General features: G+C 39.4%; 1 protein-coding gene across 1 annotated transcript in view; it reads right to left on the bottom strand.

The window, feature by feature from the left end:
• Positions 1–20,989, bottom strand: part of PPIL2 (peptidylprolyl isomerase like 2) — a 67,712-nt gene that overhangs the window by 37,761 nt on the left and 8,962 nt on the right. Inside the window, exons 6-11 of the mRNA XM_053959679.1 lie at positions 15,191–15,242; positions 12,982–13,073; positions 11,432–11,521; positions 2,986–3,061; positions 2,023–2,183; positions 426–501 (exon numbers count right to left, since the gene is read on the bottom strand). Of these exons, the coding sequence (XP_053815654.1) occupies positions 426–501; positions 2,023–2,183; positions 2,986–3,061; positions 11,432–11,521; positions 12,982–13,073; positions 15,191–15,242 (547 nt within the window). The remainder of the gene's footprint in view (positions 1–425; positions 502–2,022; positions 2,184–2,985; positions 3,062–11,431; positions 11,522–12,981; positions 13,074–15,190; positions 15,243–20,989) is intronic.

Raw genomic sequence — 20,989 nt, 5'->3', positions numbered from 1 at the left:
TGTGTGAAAAGCAGTAAACTAAAAGTTACCATCACAGACTTTGCTGTTGTTCTAATACTGGGGTAGGCCAAAAAGGTGGCCATGGTTCTGTGTGGTATCTGAGGAAAGATTATATTTCATTCCTAACTTAGAAAAGGGGATATGTCAATTTGTCATCCCTGGCCATAGAAAATGTCTCATTAATTTTGGTTCAAAAGAAGTTAACTGTCATTCAAAGCCAAAGCTTGATCCTAATTGCTCCAGTATTTTCAGAACAACCTCACTAGAAAGTAAGGATATATCTGGTCAGGGAATACATTTCCATGACATCAGCACTGACCAATTACCAATGCATTCTTTCAGAACTCATAAATGTATGTGTGCTAAAGAGCACACTTTGAAACTCAGAAATAAATAAATGGTGTGTAGGTAGGTAGTTCTGGTACCTGCTTCGTGGGTAGTTTCAGGCACCATTGCAGTGGAGGTGAAGGAAGCACTTACAGCTCCAGTGGAATAGTGAGCCTATTTACAGAGGAAAAAGCAAGAGAAAAAGACATTAGATCTTAGAATTTATCTACCAAAGATACTGTATAAGCATTAGAAACACACAAATGCCATCCTTCTGAAAGCAGACTTTCTGCTCCAGCTCCTACTGAAGGAAACAAATACCCAGTGCAGCAGTAATTCTCCATCTGTTGCCCGCATTTGCTCTGATGAAAATGTATTTAAGGCTGCTCATGTGCTGAGCCAAAGGGGCTTAATGCTTCCACTCCAGTTTAATACATCACTATGCAGAGATTCTATCATCACAATTTATTTGTATGTCCAGGGGTACAGATAGGCAAGGAGTATCTGTAGAAGTCTGCAGTGCTGCTAAGAGGAAGGAAAATCCAGTGAATCACAGAGATACTGTAGGGGAGAGCAAACCAGAGCCCCTCCCACAGCTGGCCCTTCTGTGTGCAGAGGCACCATCCCATATTTTGAGCTCTGTAATTCTGCAGAAGGGAAATGTTAACGTCACACACGGATTTTGTAGCAAATTACAAAGATCTAATAAACCCAGAGACATGTTTAGCAGTTCCAGGGAAATGCCTGTAAAGAGTCCAGCCAGGTCACTGCTCATTCCCTAAGGTTTCACTGCATTCTAAGCAAGTTTACAGCTATGCCCACCCACATCATAAGCTGACAATCCAACTCCCCAACATGTGTAGAGCTCATCCTTATCTCTGCCCTCTTTCTTTTTCTCCTTAACTTTTTTTTTTTTTCATTTTAACACTACAATGTCCCAAAAAAGAGGGCATTTGTGATCCTACTCCTTGGTCACATACGCTCCCTAATCTGTCTCTAAGCCCTCTCATTAAAAGCTGTATGCTGCACTGCTGGTTAGTTTTCATGTAAGTGTAATCAAAGCAAGTAGGCAGACACATCCCAGAATTATTAAAGGACAGAAGAATACTCTCGCCCATTTGAAACAGCCTTTGATGTAGGAAATCTAGATGCAGACGGGTTGTTTCTCTTGACAACCATGAACATGCACCTGGAAGAACATCCTTTAAAATATTCCAGTAAACTCTGCATTCTAGTGGAAAAAGAAAATGGAGGAGCAGCTTGGAATTATTTATGTATTTGTCCACACCAGAAATTATTCACTTGCACTACCTTAAGGTGTGCTCTCTCTGCCAATAAATGCAGGAAGCAATGATAAACAAACTCAAAGTGAGAGATTATAACCTGGGAAAAAGTTTCTGCCAACACATACATAACCACATCATAAGGATTCTTCCTTCTCATTGTGATTCAGTTCTCAAATGTTTAGATTCATTTGCAATGATTTAACAAATAGAAACTCACTGACACATACTATGCATGTCTAAGGAATCCTGATATGATTTTCATCTTTTCATCTATGACAAATTTCTGTGTGAGAGGAAAGAGAAGGAGCAGTGTTTGTTTATACTGCAATACGGCCTCTAAGAAGAAAAACAACTATTACCATTCTTGAAGAAGTCAATCAGTACCAAACTACAAATTAAGTCAACTTACTGCATTCAGCTTATCCACCTTCTTCTTTTCAGGAGCTTTCATAGTAGCTGCTAAAATATCATCACCTTTGAATTCCTTATAAAGCTCCAGTAAAGTCTCTCGGGTCTCTGTATTTGTATTCTTCAAATAGTAAGATGGATCTAATTTTGCTTTTTCTTCATCTAGGTAAGACAAAGTTAAATCACTCAGAATTAAAAGAAACATTGTATTTTGTTCTCCTTCAGTTTATTATATAATTAATTACACAAAAATTTTTCAGCTATTAATGCTACTTTATTTAAAATAAAAAGGTCTAGCAACTATATATATTCCTCCAGACACAGTGACAAATAGCAATGCATAGCACTAATGACAGTGTTAAAAGTACATAGCACAAAATATAGCAAAATAAATGCCAATATGATGTACAAGAAAAAAAATCAAGCCAACTGTCATGAAAATTTATTTGAAACCACTAGAAATCATCTAAGTCCATTCAAGTCTTGTAAAAATTTTATAGAACAATAAAGACAAAAACCAGTTGGGTACAATATAAACTTCTGTCCTTCACCTCCTCACTAAATGGCCAGGCCTGTGATACTAAAATCCCAGGATCAGATATTTAATGTGACACTAGGGAAAGAAGGTTGTTGGACTGGACTGTGGAATCTGATTTAGTTAAAATTTTAATTTAATATTTCATTTTCACAAGTTTCTGTCTTGGTATGCTTATTACTTGCTGGATATTAGATATTCCATATCTGAGATAATACTCACTTATTCTGATTGGGTAAATAGAAAGAGATGCTTGCTTGCACAATAGTAGAATTAAAAAAAAAAAAAAAAACCAAAACCCAGATATGAGCATAATAAGCTAACCACTGAGATGTCCTTCCAGAAAACTGAGTCAATTCCACAGAATCATCTTCAGATTTTGCACATTTGGGTTGGTGTTTTCTGAGCCTACCTTCAATTCATCCTTACCTGGATCAATTACTTTTATGTTGTTCTTAACATGAAAGAAGTTTGAGACATTGAACTTATCCAGATTTGTTGGATCCTGAAAATAGAAATAATTGAAAAAATTAATATCAGAGACCTTTGATAGGTACATATTCCAAGCAACAGACTAGACTGAAGGGCAGACACCATAATAAATAAAGAGGGAGAGACAGAATAACTCCCATACTCCCCAAACCACAGAAAGATGAAAAAAATATAAAGCAATCAACCCCAACCAACATCAGCAACGAGTCTGCTCACAGCAGACTCCTTAGGGATCTGGAATTCAGTTTCAAACATAATATTACACATATCTCACCTACAGAAGTTACTACCAGAACCCAGCTGTCTCCCCTATCCTAGAGAAGCAAGAACAATGCAATTCCCTGGTTCTTTCCTTTGTTCTGAGCTTTGGTCTAAGATCTGTGCAAAAGCACATCAGCTATCTCCTGCTATTTATAATCCTAGGCCTGATTTGCACATGCTCTGTGAACTTTTGCAATGCATCTGAAATACAAATAAAACCCTCAGAGCAAGTCTGCAGTAAGAACTGTGTTGACAGGTTTTTTTTTTTTACTAGTGCTTATAGAACTATGCTTAAAAATGATGAAAAAAAAGAAAAAAAGCTGTTATGAAAATTCAATTTAGTGACCATTGGCGGAAAATAGCAAAAACACACAGTCCATTAACTGTGATCCTTTCTGCTATCTCTAGGCAACTTTCTGCAGAACTCTGACCTTTCAGAGAGAGTGGGACAAGGAATGCCTACTGGTGATGTAGGTTACTTCATACTATTATTAAACAGTCTTTAATCCTCTCCTTACAATGACTTCAAGGCTTTCTCCTCAAGCTCCTCTGCAGCACAGAAAGGTCAAAACACCAGCCCAGGACACCCAGTCACTACTGGAAAGTCTATCTTACAGAAAACAATTCAAACTTTAAAATACCAAACTAACAAAACAATATGCAATAGTTTCTAGTTCAGGATAAAAAAATGCAACATATTATGCAAAAAACTATGAATAAAAAAGTAACATGAACAGTATTAAATATATTATCCTAAAAAAATTAACAAAGCTTCTCAGACCACAATGGTTGATAAAAAGTTTGACAATTTAATCTCTGCCAGAAGTGATGCTGAATACAAGCAGAGCTGTTAGCTCAATAATTTATAAAATTATCTAATTATGCCTTTCATTCATCCCTGAAATAGTGTGCTTCCATCAGAGAGTGCATTTTTAGTTTTATTGCTGGTAGTAAAACCAAAACACATTTATGAAATCAAGCTGTGTGATCCTGCACCTTAATGGGACCTCCTGTCTTTCTGCTGTCCCCTTTCCTAAACACCAGATAACAATTTTGTATTGTTTCCTGTCCCACTATACCCCTCCTATAGATCTCCATTGAGACAAAAAAACTGCCCCAAAAAATTACATCTTTAAGATTTTGCTTTAGAAACAGACAATCTTTAAATAAAACTACTAAAAAATAGGAAATTTGGATCTGGTTTTTAGCCATTTTTGTTTCCTCTGACACCAGCACTCAGGTGTATTTACTATTTATTACCTTACATACATATTTATATATGTGAATAGAGATGATTTTGAGCTCTGCTTTCTGACAGTCAACAAGATGCACAGAGAAAGTCTGGAGAAAGAATTTTGTGTGTTTTCACAAGAGGTTTTCACTCTGAAATACTCGGCAGCAATCACGAGCTGCAGCTTTCCAAGACAGCAATCTTGCACATAAATATACTACCTCAAAAGGTGAAGGAAGGAAGGAATGACTGCTTACTCTTTCAGGAAAGGGAAAAAATATCTATGTATTAATGTTAATAGAGATAATAGATTTATAGCAATACATGTCTGCAGTTCATGGCAAAGCTGAAGGGCAAGACTGACTCCTGAAAACAATTTTTCATGGACAGGAGGGAAGGCAGCAGTAAAAATGAAACAGAAAACACCTTCGTGATGTTCCTCTAAATAAAGCATCTTCGTTTATTGACTTATTGACTGTTTGAAAATAAATAAAGGACATCACAACTGCCAGTGCCTTACAAAACTCAGGGCCTTGTGCTCAGGGTACCACAAATCAGATTAGTTCACATCGTTTAACAGCCACAGTTCATTCAAACATCTATGTGGCTTAACCAGCCTAATCACAGGCATTGAGCAACTCCAGCACAATGTTTACAGTCTCCTTCTTTGCAGGGGATTTCTCAGGGCTCTCCAAATCACCACCAGCCCCGGCGTTGGCAGTGCATCTATTATCGTGTGAAGGACAGCAGAGGCCACAGGGCAGCTCTCTCTCCTTGCAGACCAGCTGTCCATCTGCCCTCTGGGAGATCTGAACTCCAAACCCCAGAACTGTGACCCAGGTCCTCTGTACAAGTCCTTCCATCACAGCCACGTGGGCCACCTCTTTCAATGGAAACCTTGACAAAGGTTTGGTTTACAGTGTTGTACCTTGTATTCCTGATTCTGCAAAGCAAGAGTCTCACCACATTTCGAGAAGGGGGACAACCCACACTCCTACCCCAAAAGAGATTTCCCTCTGTCAGTGGAATAGCCCCTCAAAAATGGCTCCTCAAATTGAAATTTGAGTATCATCTTGTACAGGATACCTAGGATATGTTTATTTCTCCCTGTAAAATATAGCATCTTGATATACTAAGAGAAGTTTGATTAGAATTAGTTTGATTAGAATTAGTGTGAATCAGAATTAGCATACTATGAAAGTACTGCAGTGAATACTAAGTCAAACACAAGATACCAGTTGCTTCTACCTGCCCCCAAGAGGAGAAACACATCTGACTAGTCCAACCTGTGCTGCAGAAGACACAAACCATTTCCTTACTGGTGGTACCGTGTCCTACAACACGAGATAAACATTTTTTAAAGGTAACACTATGAAAATTTTGTAAGTCTTTAGACATATCACTTCAGGAAGAAAACTGTCTAAACACTAATAATTAGCCTGCCAAGCTCTTCTCATTACATCCATGACAGTTACTGGGCACAGAATCAGAGCAGTCCAAACAAGATGCCACAGACATGGGCAGACAGACACACTCACATTGTCAAAGGGTCAAGCTCTAATGAGTTAATTGCCTCTCCTGGTCAGAGAAAGGCTGGACTCATGGGGATGTTCCCAATCCTGTCAAGATTAAGGCCTGGAGCCCAAAGACCTATAGAAATAAGTTCTGTGTAAGTGCACAGAAACCAGAAAGGAAGATGAACCATGGCCTACTTTTGCTTGTCTTAGCATGTTTAAAAATACATACACAAAACACCATAGCTGGCACTCAGGGTTTTTCTTACTAAGGTTACAAACCATAAACTTTAGTTTAGCAAATTACTAGCACAGATATAGACTTCAAAGGATTGATAACTATCATCACTATTAAAAATCTCACATTTAATGTTTTCCTGAAAGCTGAGTTCTGAAAACAGGTAATCTCAAGTTTTATTCCACTTGTTTTATTCCAGTCATTTTCTGGTTTTATCTACTTAAGGAAACAGCTTGAACTGTTAATCTTATGCACCACATAGAGGCCCCAAAAAGCAGGTTAAAACCAGCAGGTTTAGACTGTGTGATTTCTTTGACTTCTGATTTTTCTCACCATTTGGTTGGCCATGCTGCATCCCTAATTAAGCTCAGGACTGTCAGCCTCATATGCTGACCATGTCCCACTTCTTTACCCTCTACTCTGCACGTCCGTTGGTGCAGGATTCTCCCTCACAGAGACCTCACCCACAACCGTGAGGAAATCTGCTCTGACCTTCTGTCACACAAAGAGCAAATGAGGAATAGCTGAGGAGTGAAATATCAATTAACAGTGTGCAGCTCAGCTACCTCCAGTTCTGCTCATTAGCTGTGCTTCCTGCCACAAATGTCAGCGGTGTTTAACAGCTTGTCAGGAGCCATGTCTTGTCCACAACTGATTAGGTTATATAGAAACAATAAAGCTGACATAAGGAAGTACATAACAGTATGAGGCTTTTTTCCCTTTAACAGCAGCAAACCTGTTAACATTTACCCAGATGTGGTGTTTTCTTTTCTTCCCCCCTCCATTTCTGCAGTGCAAAGATGCATTTGTCAGCCTGCACCTACCAGGGAAGGCTCTCTGCAGGCTGCCACCAGAGCACTGTGCCTGCTACCCCTGGCACAGCAGGGCAGGGGCTTTATTGCAATTCCTGAGGCAAGGAGGAACCCCCACATGTGCCTCTGCGTCACCTGCAGCACTGCCACTGAGCACAGCCACATTTCTGATTACATCCCCTGCCAGCACACAGCTCAGCAATAGCTTCGAAGAGTTTCCAGAGAAGGAGTAATTTCTGCTGTATCCTCACAAACTGAAGTTTGTCTCTTGTGTGTGAATAGATCCACAGTGGAGGATGATAAATGGACAGGGTGCTATCAAATGGGATGTGAAAGCTGGGTATTTCAGCATTCTTACTTTGCTCTCCTCAGGACATCTCACACTTGCTGGGATGGGAAGTTCACCACTGTGTGCAGCAAAGCACTACCTGACTCTGCCCCTCTCTCCAGCCTGAGCTGGGGCAGACACTTGCTTCAGCCTGCCCTGGTCTTATAAGAGGGAATTCAGAAGACAGGTATTTATGTGCTTGCCATTAAGTTCCACATCATTACACAGAGAATAAATTGCATAATATAGGTGGAAACACACATGGAATTTACATTCACACTAATTAATAATAATTTCTACCAGATTTTCTCATAAATATTTGACAGTATACATTGAAATCTAGCAGTAAATCCCCCAAAAATTTACTTGGAAGATAATTTCAAATTAGGTTAAACATTTAGACTGAATACTAGCTAAAAACCTGTAAAACATAGGACTGGAAGAATTACCTAGATCTAAATTGAGGTCTAATACACTATTATTTCAAAAGCTTTGCTCAATCCTACCTTGAAACAATTGCAAAAATGGTGAACCAATTGAAATGATGAACAGCAATGTACCAAAATGGCAAGCAGAAGAGGGAGGTAAGAACACTGCAAACAAGTGTTAACAATATCAGCTTTTCCATTACAGACACCCTGTCCCCAAGCACTTTACATCCTGCCTTACCCATTAAGAGTAACTAATTAATCTTACAGTACTTGAGTTGTCTGTCAGCTGGGAACACATTCATGACATTTTCAAGGGATGCTGAGTTAGGCTGAGCTGATCATCAAGGAAAAGAATATAAGTAGGTTGAAAGTTGAGAAACATAGACAACATACAACAGCAAATTCCATTTAAAAGACACATGAACCAGTACAGTTGGGAGAAAAATTATTTGAAATAATGATAAGGAGGGAGAAACTTTGAAAAATATAAGACCTGCACTGCAGAAGATGGAAAGCTTAACTTGAGTTTGTATCAAGCTCACAAAGCTAAGACAAGGAAAATTAAACTTTAGTGTAAAGAGCTACAGTCTAAAAACCCAGTCATACTAGGAGTGCTGTATGTAGGAAGGGTATCATATGCAATAATGTCATGTGCATTTCTGTCATCATCAGCAAAATCCTAAACTAGATCCATGACATCTTCTGCCTCAATAACTCCATTCCAGTACTGCTAATGCATCTTGCACACCAGGATATGGTATTACTCTTTACCTCCTGCCCTGACTGGCTGGATAATATGGCCATATGCTGATGAAAAACTGCCATGCTCCACCCCAGGACATTTGCATTTCAACAGGGGAAAAAGTAATTTCTGCATATGGAATACATGTAGGAAGCACTGCAGATTCCTTTACAAAGAGAAGCATATCATAGACCTAACACAGTATTATTAACAACTGAAGTTGTGATTCTGTTTTTTTTTAGTTTTGAATTAAAAAAAAAAAGTTGTCCTTTTTAGCAAGTAAATAGCACATAAATAACTACTACTAAATTCAAACCCATCAGATGAGATAGTGCTTAGCAGAAAAGATAACAGGGTGGATTACGACTCGTGTTTGAATTATGTTTAGCACCAAGAACAGGAAAAGCATATTATGCAATTCTGCCTCCTCTGAAAAGAGCAAATCTTTCTTGTTTTGTTTTTAATTATATATATTAGGAGAGAGAAGCCAAGTTTGAGGTCAATTACTATTCTGGTAAAATCCAGCAGATGTAGGATTGTCCTTTATGTATCAATAAGGAAAAATGAGATCCTACAAATAATATGTAAACATCCATCATTCATATTTTCTACTTATCACGTTGTATTTCACTACTAAACACAGGTACCCCCTCTGTTTCCTAGGACATTCAGAGTCAGCCTCTGGAAATGCTATTTTCTATTGCTAAACACAGCTATTACAGACAGCCCTATTCAGCTGTTATTTGCAAAGCAAAGAATGTTTTTTTATAGCAACTTCCTTTACAGCTACTTTTTTGCCAAACAGCAGGGTCAGTGATATCAACTCAGTCTCAATTCCAGCACTCTTGGATACCACTGCACTCAATTTACATGGGGAAACGAGAAAACAACAAAGTGATAAATTTCAATACAGAACTGAAAGGTTTTTAAGAGAAGGAGGAATTGGGGTAGAGCTCTGAAACACAACAGATTGCAGTCATGAACCCTGGCTAAGAAACAGAGCCACAGGTGGTGGAGCTTGGCAGTGTGAAGCCTGAAGCCACCACGCCGCCTGCAGTGTTGTCAACAAGAGAGCTTGTAGAGGAGATGTCGGTCTGTCTTTCAATAATTTATATGAAGAAAACAATGTGAGAAAATAACAACTCATTTCTCTACCACATCTACTTAAGCAATTCTAAAACCCAGGCTAGTCATGCCACTTCAGGTTGAATCCTGGCCTCAACAAAGCAAGTCAGGGTAGGGCAGATTTTGAATAGGACAAATCAAGCTCTACGTGCAAGTTTGCAGTGGGTGTTGTGCAGAGCAGTCAATGGCTCTTCTCCTTCAACAGCCTGAAGCCATTTTGGACTGTTAAAAATAATTCTGAAAAAAAAAAATTAAAACTGATCTGGTAAAAGGTCAAACTTTATCTGGTCAACAGCATTCAGATGGTCAAATCTCTTGCAGTCCAATCCCAAGATGGGGATGTCTTTGCTATTTCTAAACTTATTTAAGAAGAGTGTAGCACAAGACTGTACACTGCAGAAGTTAACACCAATCCACAATGAACTCTTTGCTTAAGAGAATCAAATCAACTCACACATTATGAATGCCACCCTGAATAGAGCTGGGAGAGGTGCAGGGCTGTGGCTGTGACCTTGGACCGCACAATTATCAGAATCTACTTAGTTTCATATTAGACATATTCCTCCAAGCAAGACAGAAACCCAACATGTCAAGAATGAAGATGAAAAATACTGATAAAAATTCACATAGGGAACGACTAAATTTTTAGATGTTGCACTTTGAGATTTAGAGGACTAGAACAGCTGTGAAAAATCAAAGCTAGGCAAGTAACAAGAACGCACTCTTGATACATACATTCAGTTCCAACCCTACAAAACATACCAAAATATTTTTTAGTGACTGCACATTTCAATTGTTTGTTCAAAATAACTTGGTTTTCCATATGGGTGCACAGACACATTTTTAGACACATGTCTTTTTTTACTTTTCCAAATCCATTAGCAACCATGCAGTTACACAGAAATAACATTCTGTTGGGAGCTTTCAATCAGCAAAAAAAATGTATTTTTTGCATCCATTGGAATAAAAACATTTTACTTTGTTGCATTAGCTTGAACACCAACAAGCCCAAAGGAACAGAGGAAAAAATATTTAAAAACATGGTGTTAAGCACTGGGGAGTAGACAAGAAGGGTTACACTTTATTTAAATTTAGACATGAAATGAAATGACTATTTGAATTAGACTGTATTGGTCTTGGCTAGGGGCAATTAAGTGTTCATGAGATGCATACTAACTCATGATTTCAATAATAATGATCAAGGAATCTTTTTTCCCCTATTTTGAAATTATGCAAGCTTAAAAGTACCTACTTTTAAACAAAAGTTTTAGATCTTTTGATACTAAACTTCATCTGTAAATAACTATCTTTTACACTGTAAAATGCGCAATGCTCTTTTAATTTAAGTTTTAATTTTCTTAAAATCAGCAAAGAACCAAAACTGGTTTCTATCAAGAAGCATACATCTCTGGAAGAGTAAGATGGACAAGCCACTTCAGTCTTAATGTAACATGTCAAGTTCCTAAAAGCTTAAATACTTTACATTCTAAATATTGTTTTGATACCACAGACCATGTTACTACTCATCCAGATTGTGTCACATGGAATCTTTGTGGCTTATCTGGATAACAAAGAAAATACAGCGAAGTTTCTCTGTTCAGTTACTCTAGTTTCCTGCTAGAACAATGTACACAGCAGCATTTCACCCTCTGCAAAATAAACCCCTGGATGGGATAAGGTGTAACAGAGAGAAAAGTTCACCTGCAGCGTGACGATGTCTTGCCGAGTGAAGGGCTCATCTGTCAGGAGATCCTTGTAGCTCTTTGGTTTTATGTTCAGCTGCTCAACTGCCTAACAGCCAGGCAAAAGACACAGATACCAAAATCTCATTCTTAGGTGGAAATATTACAAGTAAATAGGTGATATCAATAAAATGTTGAACACCAAATCATAAAGAAAACAATTTCACCCTCATTCTCAACTGGCAGCTGCAAGATTTTCAGTGTGGGCTTTAACAAATGAGAAGCTTTTGTCTCTCATCCCTACAAAACTTGACAGTTTTGTGTGGTTTGCTGGGTTATTTTTCTAAGACGAACTTTGCAGTCTCCATTCCGTAGTTATGTCCATCATTCAACCAAATTAATCATAAAAGTACTGCCAAAATTTAAAAAAATATCTTGCTTTCAGCTTTCTAAGCTCTTACCTGCAAAAGACCTCTGAATCTATCTTATTTACCCAAATGTCCTCTGTGGTTCTCAGATGGAAGAGATAATGTCCCAGTACCTCCAGAAGGCCATAAATTAATTCCATGCTTATAACAAACCAGTAACTGCAATTACTTCATGTGGTACCACAAGGGGCACAAACCCTCCTGGCACAGCCCATTCAGGAAGCCCAGTATTGCAAATTGCAGCAAAGAGAGCAAGAGTTCTGCAGCACTGACCAGGATTTAACAAAGACCACTCTTAATCTCATCCTTGCCTGTTAACCCCAGCAGCTAAAGCATGCTGCTTGCAGAAAGAACAGAAAATATTTTCTATTTTAACCTGATCTAGACTGCTGTCACAGGTGAGGACAGCTCTACTACATCAGAGCAAGTTTTCAAAACCATGATGAATCCAACCTTTTCCTTGATTGCAAAGGTTTCAGCCTGTTCCTCCCTCAGTATCTGATTATCCCATCAGAATTCAAAAAGATGTTCCAGTGTTCAGACTTTTTACAACATTGGATATGGATTCATTAATTGAAGGATTTATTTGCTACTGTAAGAATTAATAAATCTTGCTTTTACAGTAAGGACTATGCAAAGAAGTCACAATTAAAATTCCACTTGGGCTTACATAAATGTTCACAAAACATGAATAAAATGCAGTTTAAGTGTCCATTAAGGCATTCTTTCTCCTATTCCCCCAGCTCCAGCTAAAATGCTCTTTTTTACTCACTGAATGAATAGAAATGAGGCAATGTTTTTGTGATGATACTGTATCAGAAAGAAGACAACAGAAAATTTGTCTCTTATTTCAACTGAGAAGCATATAAAAGCTACTTGTTTTGAAACACAAGATTCAGAACATGCAGATTAACTTAAGAAAAGGTTTTAGAAATACTATTTAATTCATATTCTAAAGTTGTTCCTATTTTGAAGGCTAAAGTTGGACAACGATCTATGAAGTCAGTCTATATCCTGTCCCTTAACTTCCCTGGCTGTAAAACAAGAATAAAATTTACTTGTCTTTCTAAAACATTTTGTGATTTTGACTGAAATGCATCAAGTACAAAATATTAATAATGAAATGCAACAGAGAACCTACCTCATAGGCAAACACATTTCCAGTAGTCTTGATGGCCACAATATGGGAGTTATTGGTAAATACAGTAAACAGCACTGGACAGTGGTACTTGCCTGACAGAGGGAAAAAAGCATACATTTCACATTAAGACCTGTAGCTGTTTTGAAACAGCTAATTTCTCTGATCTCTGTGGATGCTATTTACATTAATTTTTAATATAAAGTGTAACTTCAGTGGGTACTTAATGGTGTTTTAATAACATTTTGATTCTCCAGTGATGGAGAAAGTACTAGAAAAAGTAACAGCAAAGAGAGCTATAAAACAAGCAAGGAAAATGCAGTTTTGAAATCTATTGCCTTCAATTTCCTAACTCAGAACTTTGTCCAACTTGCTTGATATTTATGAAATACCACCATATAATTGTTACTGTTGTAATCAAAGATCTATTGATAACATGAACCTTGTAACGTGTCCAGTGCTCTGTATCACTCTTGTTCCCAGGAATAAAAGTTTAGCTTATTGCCCACAGAAAAGTACACAAAAGGAGGAGAGCATTTTGTATTCAAATGTGGCAAGGAGAATGCCATTAAATCTGAACACGTTACTCAGTAAGGAACCCAGCTTCTGCTCTCATCAAGCTGTGAATTTTCCCAGGAGGGCCAGCATAAATATTAAGCAAGTCAACAGCAAGCAAACTGATGGGAGGCAATGTAGGAGGAAAAAGAAAAATGTCTGGATAATCTCAGCAGAAAGCAGTTAGAAGAAAGTTATTAATACTTGATCAGTTTGCTAGACCTGGGGGTTTGGGTGATATTTTTTAAATAAGTTGGGCCTATTTAGTTCTTTTCTTCCTAATTACCATTTGAAAATCAAAACCAGCAGGGAGGCCAGAACAGGCTGCTCACAGCACCTGCGGGGACAGGGAAGCAAACACCTGCAGAGACCAACCCCTCACTGTGCACCCAGAGGCAGCTCTGCCCCCCTGCACAAGTCAAAGCTGAGGACACTTTTGTTAATGCCACCAGGGCTGAAGGAAAGCCATTGCCACAAGGGACTGAAACTCAAGAAAGGCATTTTTGCAAGTGCCCAGCTGATGGATACAGAAACACACTGGTAAAATGTGAGGCCTCATTCCAGCTTTATAAAAAAGAACAAATCATCCTATTCTCAGTCCTAGGAAAAGCAAAACTGCTGAGGGCACACACATGTTGATCTGGATGGAAAGTACTCAACTCATAAGTGATCTCTAAATGTGAGAAACTGCAAGGCCCAAGGATCATTTATATCACATTTATGTGTGAACAGAGAAGATCCTACAACCATTCCACATTATGATTTAGAGAAAAGTTCGCTGACAGAAATGCAACACTTAATTTTGGTCTTTTGTTGCATTTTCCCTTGATTGGTTAATGACACAGAATTAACCTTTTTAAGGAAAAGGCTTCTTCTGTGGCTGTTGTCATTCCACTCCAGCATTGTGAGCTGGATTTCTTTAGGGAAAGCCTTGGCCACACTGACTATTGATCAAATTTTAACACCCTGCTCTTGAGACAGATGGAAAACAAGGCACAGAAGAAATCCATCAGCTACAGAAAAGAACTTGTAATCCATAGATTTTGGTAAGATAAGGAGACAGACACTCCAGAATTTTATTCCCACCTAATCCTAGCCATTTTCATTTCAAAGAAATCATTATCTGCTTTGTAGAAGATGAATTCATCTCTACTCTCCTCTTTTGCTCCTACCATGCTCTCTTAGGAGGCTGATTTTATAGCTTGCAAAATAAAACTTGAGGCAGCTGTCTTGTGTGCTTCTATTCATAAAGTCCCACGTGTTTATTTAAGTCTAATCCCTTTTATAAACAAAAAGCTGTTCAAAACCAAGTGAACAGCAAATATTGCCACAGGCAAGTTGGAAATAAGATAACATTACAGAAATTTCACTTTTTCTGATTCTTTCCTTAAAGTAAATAGTACCTTAGTGCCGTAGCAGCTATAGTAAAGTGAAATTGCTGAATAATTTACAGCTCCCCAGTGTAAAGAAAAACAGAAATGGAACTTTGAAGGTAAACATATCACTCACAAGAAGCAATTATTCTACTCCAAAAAAAAATGGTAGAGAACACAAACTACTCAAGTTCACTATGAGTAAGACAAACCAGAATTTATTAAAGCACTTATTAAGGAAAATAACCCAACAAAGCACCACCACAGAAAATGACTGCACTTACCTTCACTGTTTTTAGCAAAATTCAGCTTTATAAGTGATTTGGCATCTAGTTTCTAAAGAAAATAAAGCATTAAAAAGATTAATCACAACAGAATGTAACCATGGAAATAAAAGGAAACTGTAGCATCATTGTTAGGACTTCAATGGTACATAATTTATTAATAATATATTGCAGGTTGTGTGAATTATCAGAATCCTGGGAATTCAAGTCACAGCCCAAAAAAACAAGGCTCAGGGAGCCTGAGAACTGGGATATGTTTTTTACAGGGCTATATTTGACTCAGGACAGTGCTAACCATGGGGAATCAGTTCAAGGAGTTGCACAATTCTCAGCATAGACTGAAAGGGGAGTTGGCATGAAAAGCTAAGAGGCAAAGATCATTGCCACTGACCAGAAAGGACAGTTCAGCAGGGGCCTCTGATCAAAGTCATAAAGCCAGCAAGCCATTTTGGCAATCAAGCTTGATGCCTTTTCTGAAATAACTGTAATTTTCCTTTTACCTAGGAAATATGCAGCAGAACTCACACGACAGCCAGCAATAACAAAGAGAAACAGAGGCACAAGTTCTCTGGAGAGGCACTTGGGGTAACAAAGGGAGTCCCAGGAGGGATTTTCAGCCACTTAACCCCCAGGTAACAATTCCACTGAACAGGGAACTGAGGTGACAGCCAAGGCTGGGATAATGTTCTCCAGCCCTAGAGAGGACACTGCAAACTAAGCTACTCCTGTTCTCCCACACTTCATCAGAAGCATGTCTATGGCATTTTTCTGCTGCCCTCTCTCTGGAAGGGTTTTCTGACATGGGAAGAGCAGAGCTGTTGGGCTGGTAAACATTTCTGGACAATCAGGCTGCTCCTGTCCTGCAGCCTTCCCTAAGACATGGAAGCAGCACACACCCCCAAAATAACAGTGAGCCTTCAGTAACATGCCAGGCCTCCAGTCATTCCATGGGATCAGTGTGGGATTTGGGTACATCACTGGCAAGACAGGGCACATCACAACCTGGGTGATCTCATCAGCACAGCCCAGCAGGATGGTCAGGTAGTGCTTGACTGTGGCACCCAGCTGGAGAAGAAACAAGCTGCAAGGCTGAGTCAGGATCTGAGACTTCTAAAAAACAAAGCCTTTGATTGTATCAGCTGTCAGAGACAGTTTCACAGCCAAATGGATCCTTAAAAGCACACACAGCACAGGCCTTTTAAAAGAAACAATTGGTTCTCTTCTCAAAATATGCACCTGAAGAGATTAGGGAGGTTTTTATAACCCAGACAGCTACAAGTGGAGATCTGCCAGCCCTGGTGCCAACACTGCCACTTCAATCATTATGGTAAAAAACAATAAAGTGTGAAACTAAGTTAGTGGGCTTTCTGTGCCTAATCAAAATTCATATTCTTGGTTTACAGAGTACATGTTATGACAGCTGGACTCATTCATTTATAGGAAGGTGCTTCTCAAATTGCTCTCAACCAACTGGCAGGCTCATTTGCTGCCAGAAAGGTAACCATCTCTCTAATTTATTAGCAGGAAGGACAATGAGAGCTAGTAGGAATAAGATGGGAAGGGAAAAAAGAGGCCAGGTTTGGTTATATTTAGTTATGTGATAGAAGACCAGTACCACTGCTTTTCCTTAAGTGCATTCTCAAAAAAAACCCACCCAAACCACTCCAATATCTGCCCACTGCTGGGGTACAAAGAAGGACAGCAAAGGCAATGGCAGCAAATGGCAGTCTGAAATTACTAAGTGAATGCAGAGCTTTATTTATCCTCTTGCAAGAACAATTTTATCAAAGAAGTAATAGGGGAACTGCAGAGTTGCCAAAATGAACATCTGATCCTGGACAGATCTGTTCAACCTAAACAACTATTAACACAAAGCAGCATCCATCTGTGCACATGTTGTGCAACTGCACAAAAATTATGTTTCAGAAAAAGCTTCTTTAGAAATACAACCACTGTAAACATTGATAATTTCAAGAAAGGTCCTTAAATTATCCTCCTGGCAGATCTGAACTATACTCAAAACACATGAACATCTTTAAAGAAAAATGGAAATAGTTCCATAAGAAACAGTTCAGCATGATTGAAGATTCAGATTTAAACCTTGACAGAAATTATGCAGAAAAGACAGCCTAAACTGCTGTGCAGACTTTAAAGGTAGCAAAAGCTGCAGTGCACTTTTCATCTGTCAACCTATGATGTATTGTTAGAAATGCTGTCAAGTCCTTGGACTTTCACTCCGTGCCCAGGGAAACAGTATGGTATTTCAGGTCATATCTTTCCATAATATGAAAAAAGGTTATTTTTCAGCCTCAGTTACTCATGGTGCATCAGCTGCTCATGCTGGATCTGCTCCCCACAGAGACCAGCACTTACAATCTTATGTCAACAGTAAATAAAAAACCAGTGACTGTCATACAGGAGTTGAAGTTCTGCCTAGAGTGAGAAGGCTGTAGTGAAGTGCTGTATGAATATTACAAACTTTTATTGCCACAGGCTGGCCTTCTATCAGGCCTCTCTCGAAGAAGTGACCTTGGCATGTCAACTCATGCCCTTTGGAGCAGCTCCTTCAGCTTGCACAGCAAGGCAAGAGGGGATTTAGTACTTTGTCAAAGGAAATCTTTGAAGCCTCAGAACAGCAAAACCAGATGATGATGTGCTACAAAGGATTGCTCAATGCCCAAGACCAGGCTACAGGATCTACCAGCTGCACACAGAGCAGCCACAGAGGAGGGAGTCCACAACCAGGACTTCCAGGAGGTTTGGTTTTGAAACACCCACACGTTCCTCAGGAAAGTGTAATAGGACATGATATAGGCAAATTGTCTAATTTAATTTTTTTCCTCTTAAGTTCTTCATCTCACATGAAGACAGGATTATCTTGCATGTGGGTGAATCTCCTTTTATTTATTCTCCATCAAAAGTCAAAGCCTTCCAAGCACCATCACACAGTTTGTTGCCATGGAAATGACCGTTATGCCACAAACGGTGCCGATCTTCACAGGAAGAGACAGCAGGAGTGAATGAATCCTAAAATGAGTTTAAGTACTTCTTTTCATGTATTTTTTATTATTAATAACGCTTAAGAGAGAACAAATATTGCATACATAGCTCAAGTTCACAACTATTTTCAACCTGAGTTTCTCTGATACACACCCACCATCCAGTTTCAGCCATGCTCCAGTTAAGAAAGCAAGAGGAAAAAAAAGTGTTTATTAAAAACACTTGATCTAATTAAATTCTAAATTCCTAATGACAATGAAAAGACCACAAGCATCTGCCACTTCCCTTAAGCAGAAATAAGAGCCGCATATTCCCTTCTAAAAATATTTTATGCAGAAATACTGGAAAGCAGACGCATTTCATGGCACGTAGTGCCAGCTGCTCCACAGCAAGGAAGGGCTAAAAAAAAAACAAGTGCAAAACCGTGCGAGCTCTTTTCTCAGCTGACTCCTTTCTCACAGGCACACTTCCACAAAGGCAGCCAAGGCTACTTTTGGCCATGACCTACTTTCCTGTGGCAGCGAGCAGCCCCACCGCCCCGCGCGCTCTCAGCTGTCAGCTGACAGCACTGGCTCCTGCGGGATCCCAAAGGGCAGCATCCTTTATTGATACCCGGGCAGAGGTGATGACGCCACGGAGGTCAGTGGGGCACTGTGGCAGCTCGTGGATGGAGCACGCCGATTGTTTCCAATTAAATCATTCTCTGTCATCGCTGGGTGTCTCCTGCAGATATGACCTACAATCCCCATGCATCAATTAGTTACACTCGCTGAATCTCTTTGGTCTGTGGCTGCACGTTCTTCTTGTTAATAAGGCTCTGACCCTGTTGGATACGCACCAGCCTGAAAAGCAACCAAAAAGGGCTCCACTGATTCTCTACCCACACATGGGCAGAGCTGGTGACGTGCGGCAAGAGCGGTGTTTAGTAAAGACAGACCTTCCCACCCTACCAACAGCAACTGAGTAAGTGTTCAAATGTTCAGCACTTGGGGATTGGACCCCCTGATCAGACACACTGAACGGCCTCTGTCAGGAACACACAAAAATCCAGGGAAGCTGGTATTGGGGTTGTGTGGCCAGATTTTGGTAGTGGGGGGCTACAGGGGTGGCTTCTGTGAGAAGCTGCTGGAAGCTTCCGATGTGTCCAGCTGGCTCCAGGATGGACATGCTGCTGGCACAGGCTGGGACAATCAGAAATGGTGGTAAGGCAGCTGGGATAACTTATCTAGGAAGAAAATCTCTCCTGGCCTTTATCTCAAGCCATGAACCCCCAGTGACATTTTCTCTCCCCTGTCCAGTTGTGGAAGGCAGTGAGAGAGGGGCTCTGGTAGTGCCTAGGGTCCAACCAGGACCAACACTATACATGGGGAATAATTAATGTGTCACATCTGAACTGGCTGATAATATGAGGTCAAAAATCATTCACAGCTGTCATGGCCATTTGATAGCTTTTCATCCCACCTAAACAAGACACGCAGAGTTACCTCAAGCAGAAGAGAAAGCCAGAACAAATACTAATGTTGAAATGCAGTGTTGCCTATCAAGTACCAAACTTAGCTTAGCAACAGCAAATGAATTTTGTATTACATTCCTTGGTTCCTTTAAAGATGAGACCTGTTACATATAACTTTACATACAGCTTCCCATTTTAAGAAGCCTTCTTACCATTTTCCTTGCTATAAAATCTCCCCAAAAAAGTGGGGCATGAGTTCAATGAATAGTACTGGAATAACTCCATGTATAATGTTACTTATTTCAGATTTTGTAAATGGATTTAATGACGATAAATAGCATTGGAAATCCTCAAGCCTACACATTAGGGTTTGCCAACAGGACACAGCAGCACTGTTTTAACAAAATAAGCCATCTATATATATATATTATCACACTCCGTAAAAAATTTGGGCTCAGCAGTCAAGAGGCCAGAACACTCTCACAATTCCAGGTATCATTTCTATGTTTAATTCAACAACAAAAATGCTCAATATTTATCACAGCTGCCCACCTAATGCTAAAAAGATACCCTCAATTCACATTCTTGGATGAAGCTGCTGTTTAACTGCAGTCTTCATGTACTGCTGAGCTAGAATGGAAATGGACACAGAAGATCCTTCATTACACACTTCTAGACCACTATATTTACATATTTAAAAGTTAATTAAACTGACACCATATGGTCACCAAAGCCTTGTCCAGAGAACCATAAAGATATGCTTGATAACACACGTGGTTCTCAGATACCAGCAATAATACTGCTCTATCAAAGAGCACATTAACAGAAATTGCCATGAGAAAAAGACATGTAGCTGCATTGCAAGATCAAGCCTGCAGTCTTAATGCAGTCAAAAGTCTACCAATCCAGAGATCCACAGCCAAATACAGCACAGTTCAAGGAAAATAAAGCTTTGCAGAAGCACCAAAAATCTAGTCTCCAATTTTAGTGAAAAACAGGCAAGTAAAGATCTGTGGGAAACCTCATGCTGCATCTCATTTAAGGCTAGAGCGCTTCACAGCTGCTGGTTTTTCAAGTGTCACAGTCACAAAATCTCATCCAACGTGCACACTTACACCAAAACACAGAAAAGGAAAAGAAGAGACCATCTGTTCAGTCTGTAAAACCTAGATGTAAATACTTTTTTGCTGTAAGGGACATAATGCATTAGAAATAATGGTAGACAGGTTTATCTGCCTGTGACCAGAGGTGGGTTACTGGATTAAACACTGCCTACCACCACCACAGTCAGCAAGGTGTGAAGGAGGAACAGCAGCTTGGCCAGTGACTCATGACACTGGAGGGCT

The sequence above is a fragment of the Vidua chalybeata genome, chromosome 18 (assembly GCF_026979565.1).
Source record: "Vidua chalybeata isolate OUT-0048 chromosome 18, bVidCha1 merged haplotype, whole genome shotgun sequence".
NCBI classification, from domain to species: domain Eukaryota; kingdom Metazoa; phylum Chordata; class Aves; order Passeriformes; family Viduidae; genus Vidua; species Vidua chalybeata.
The sequence above is the reverse complement of the archived record's forward strand: the minus strand, read 5'-3'. Positions and strand labels throughout refer to the sequence as shown.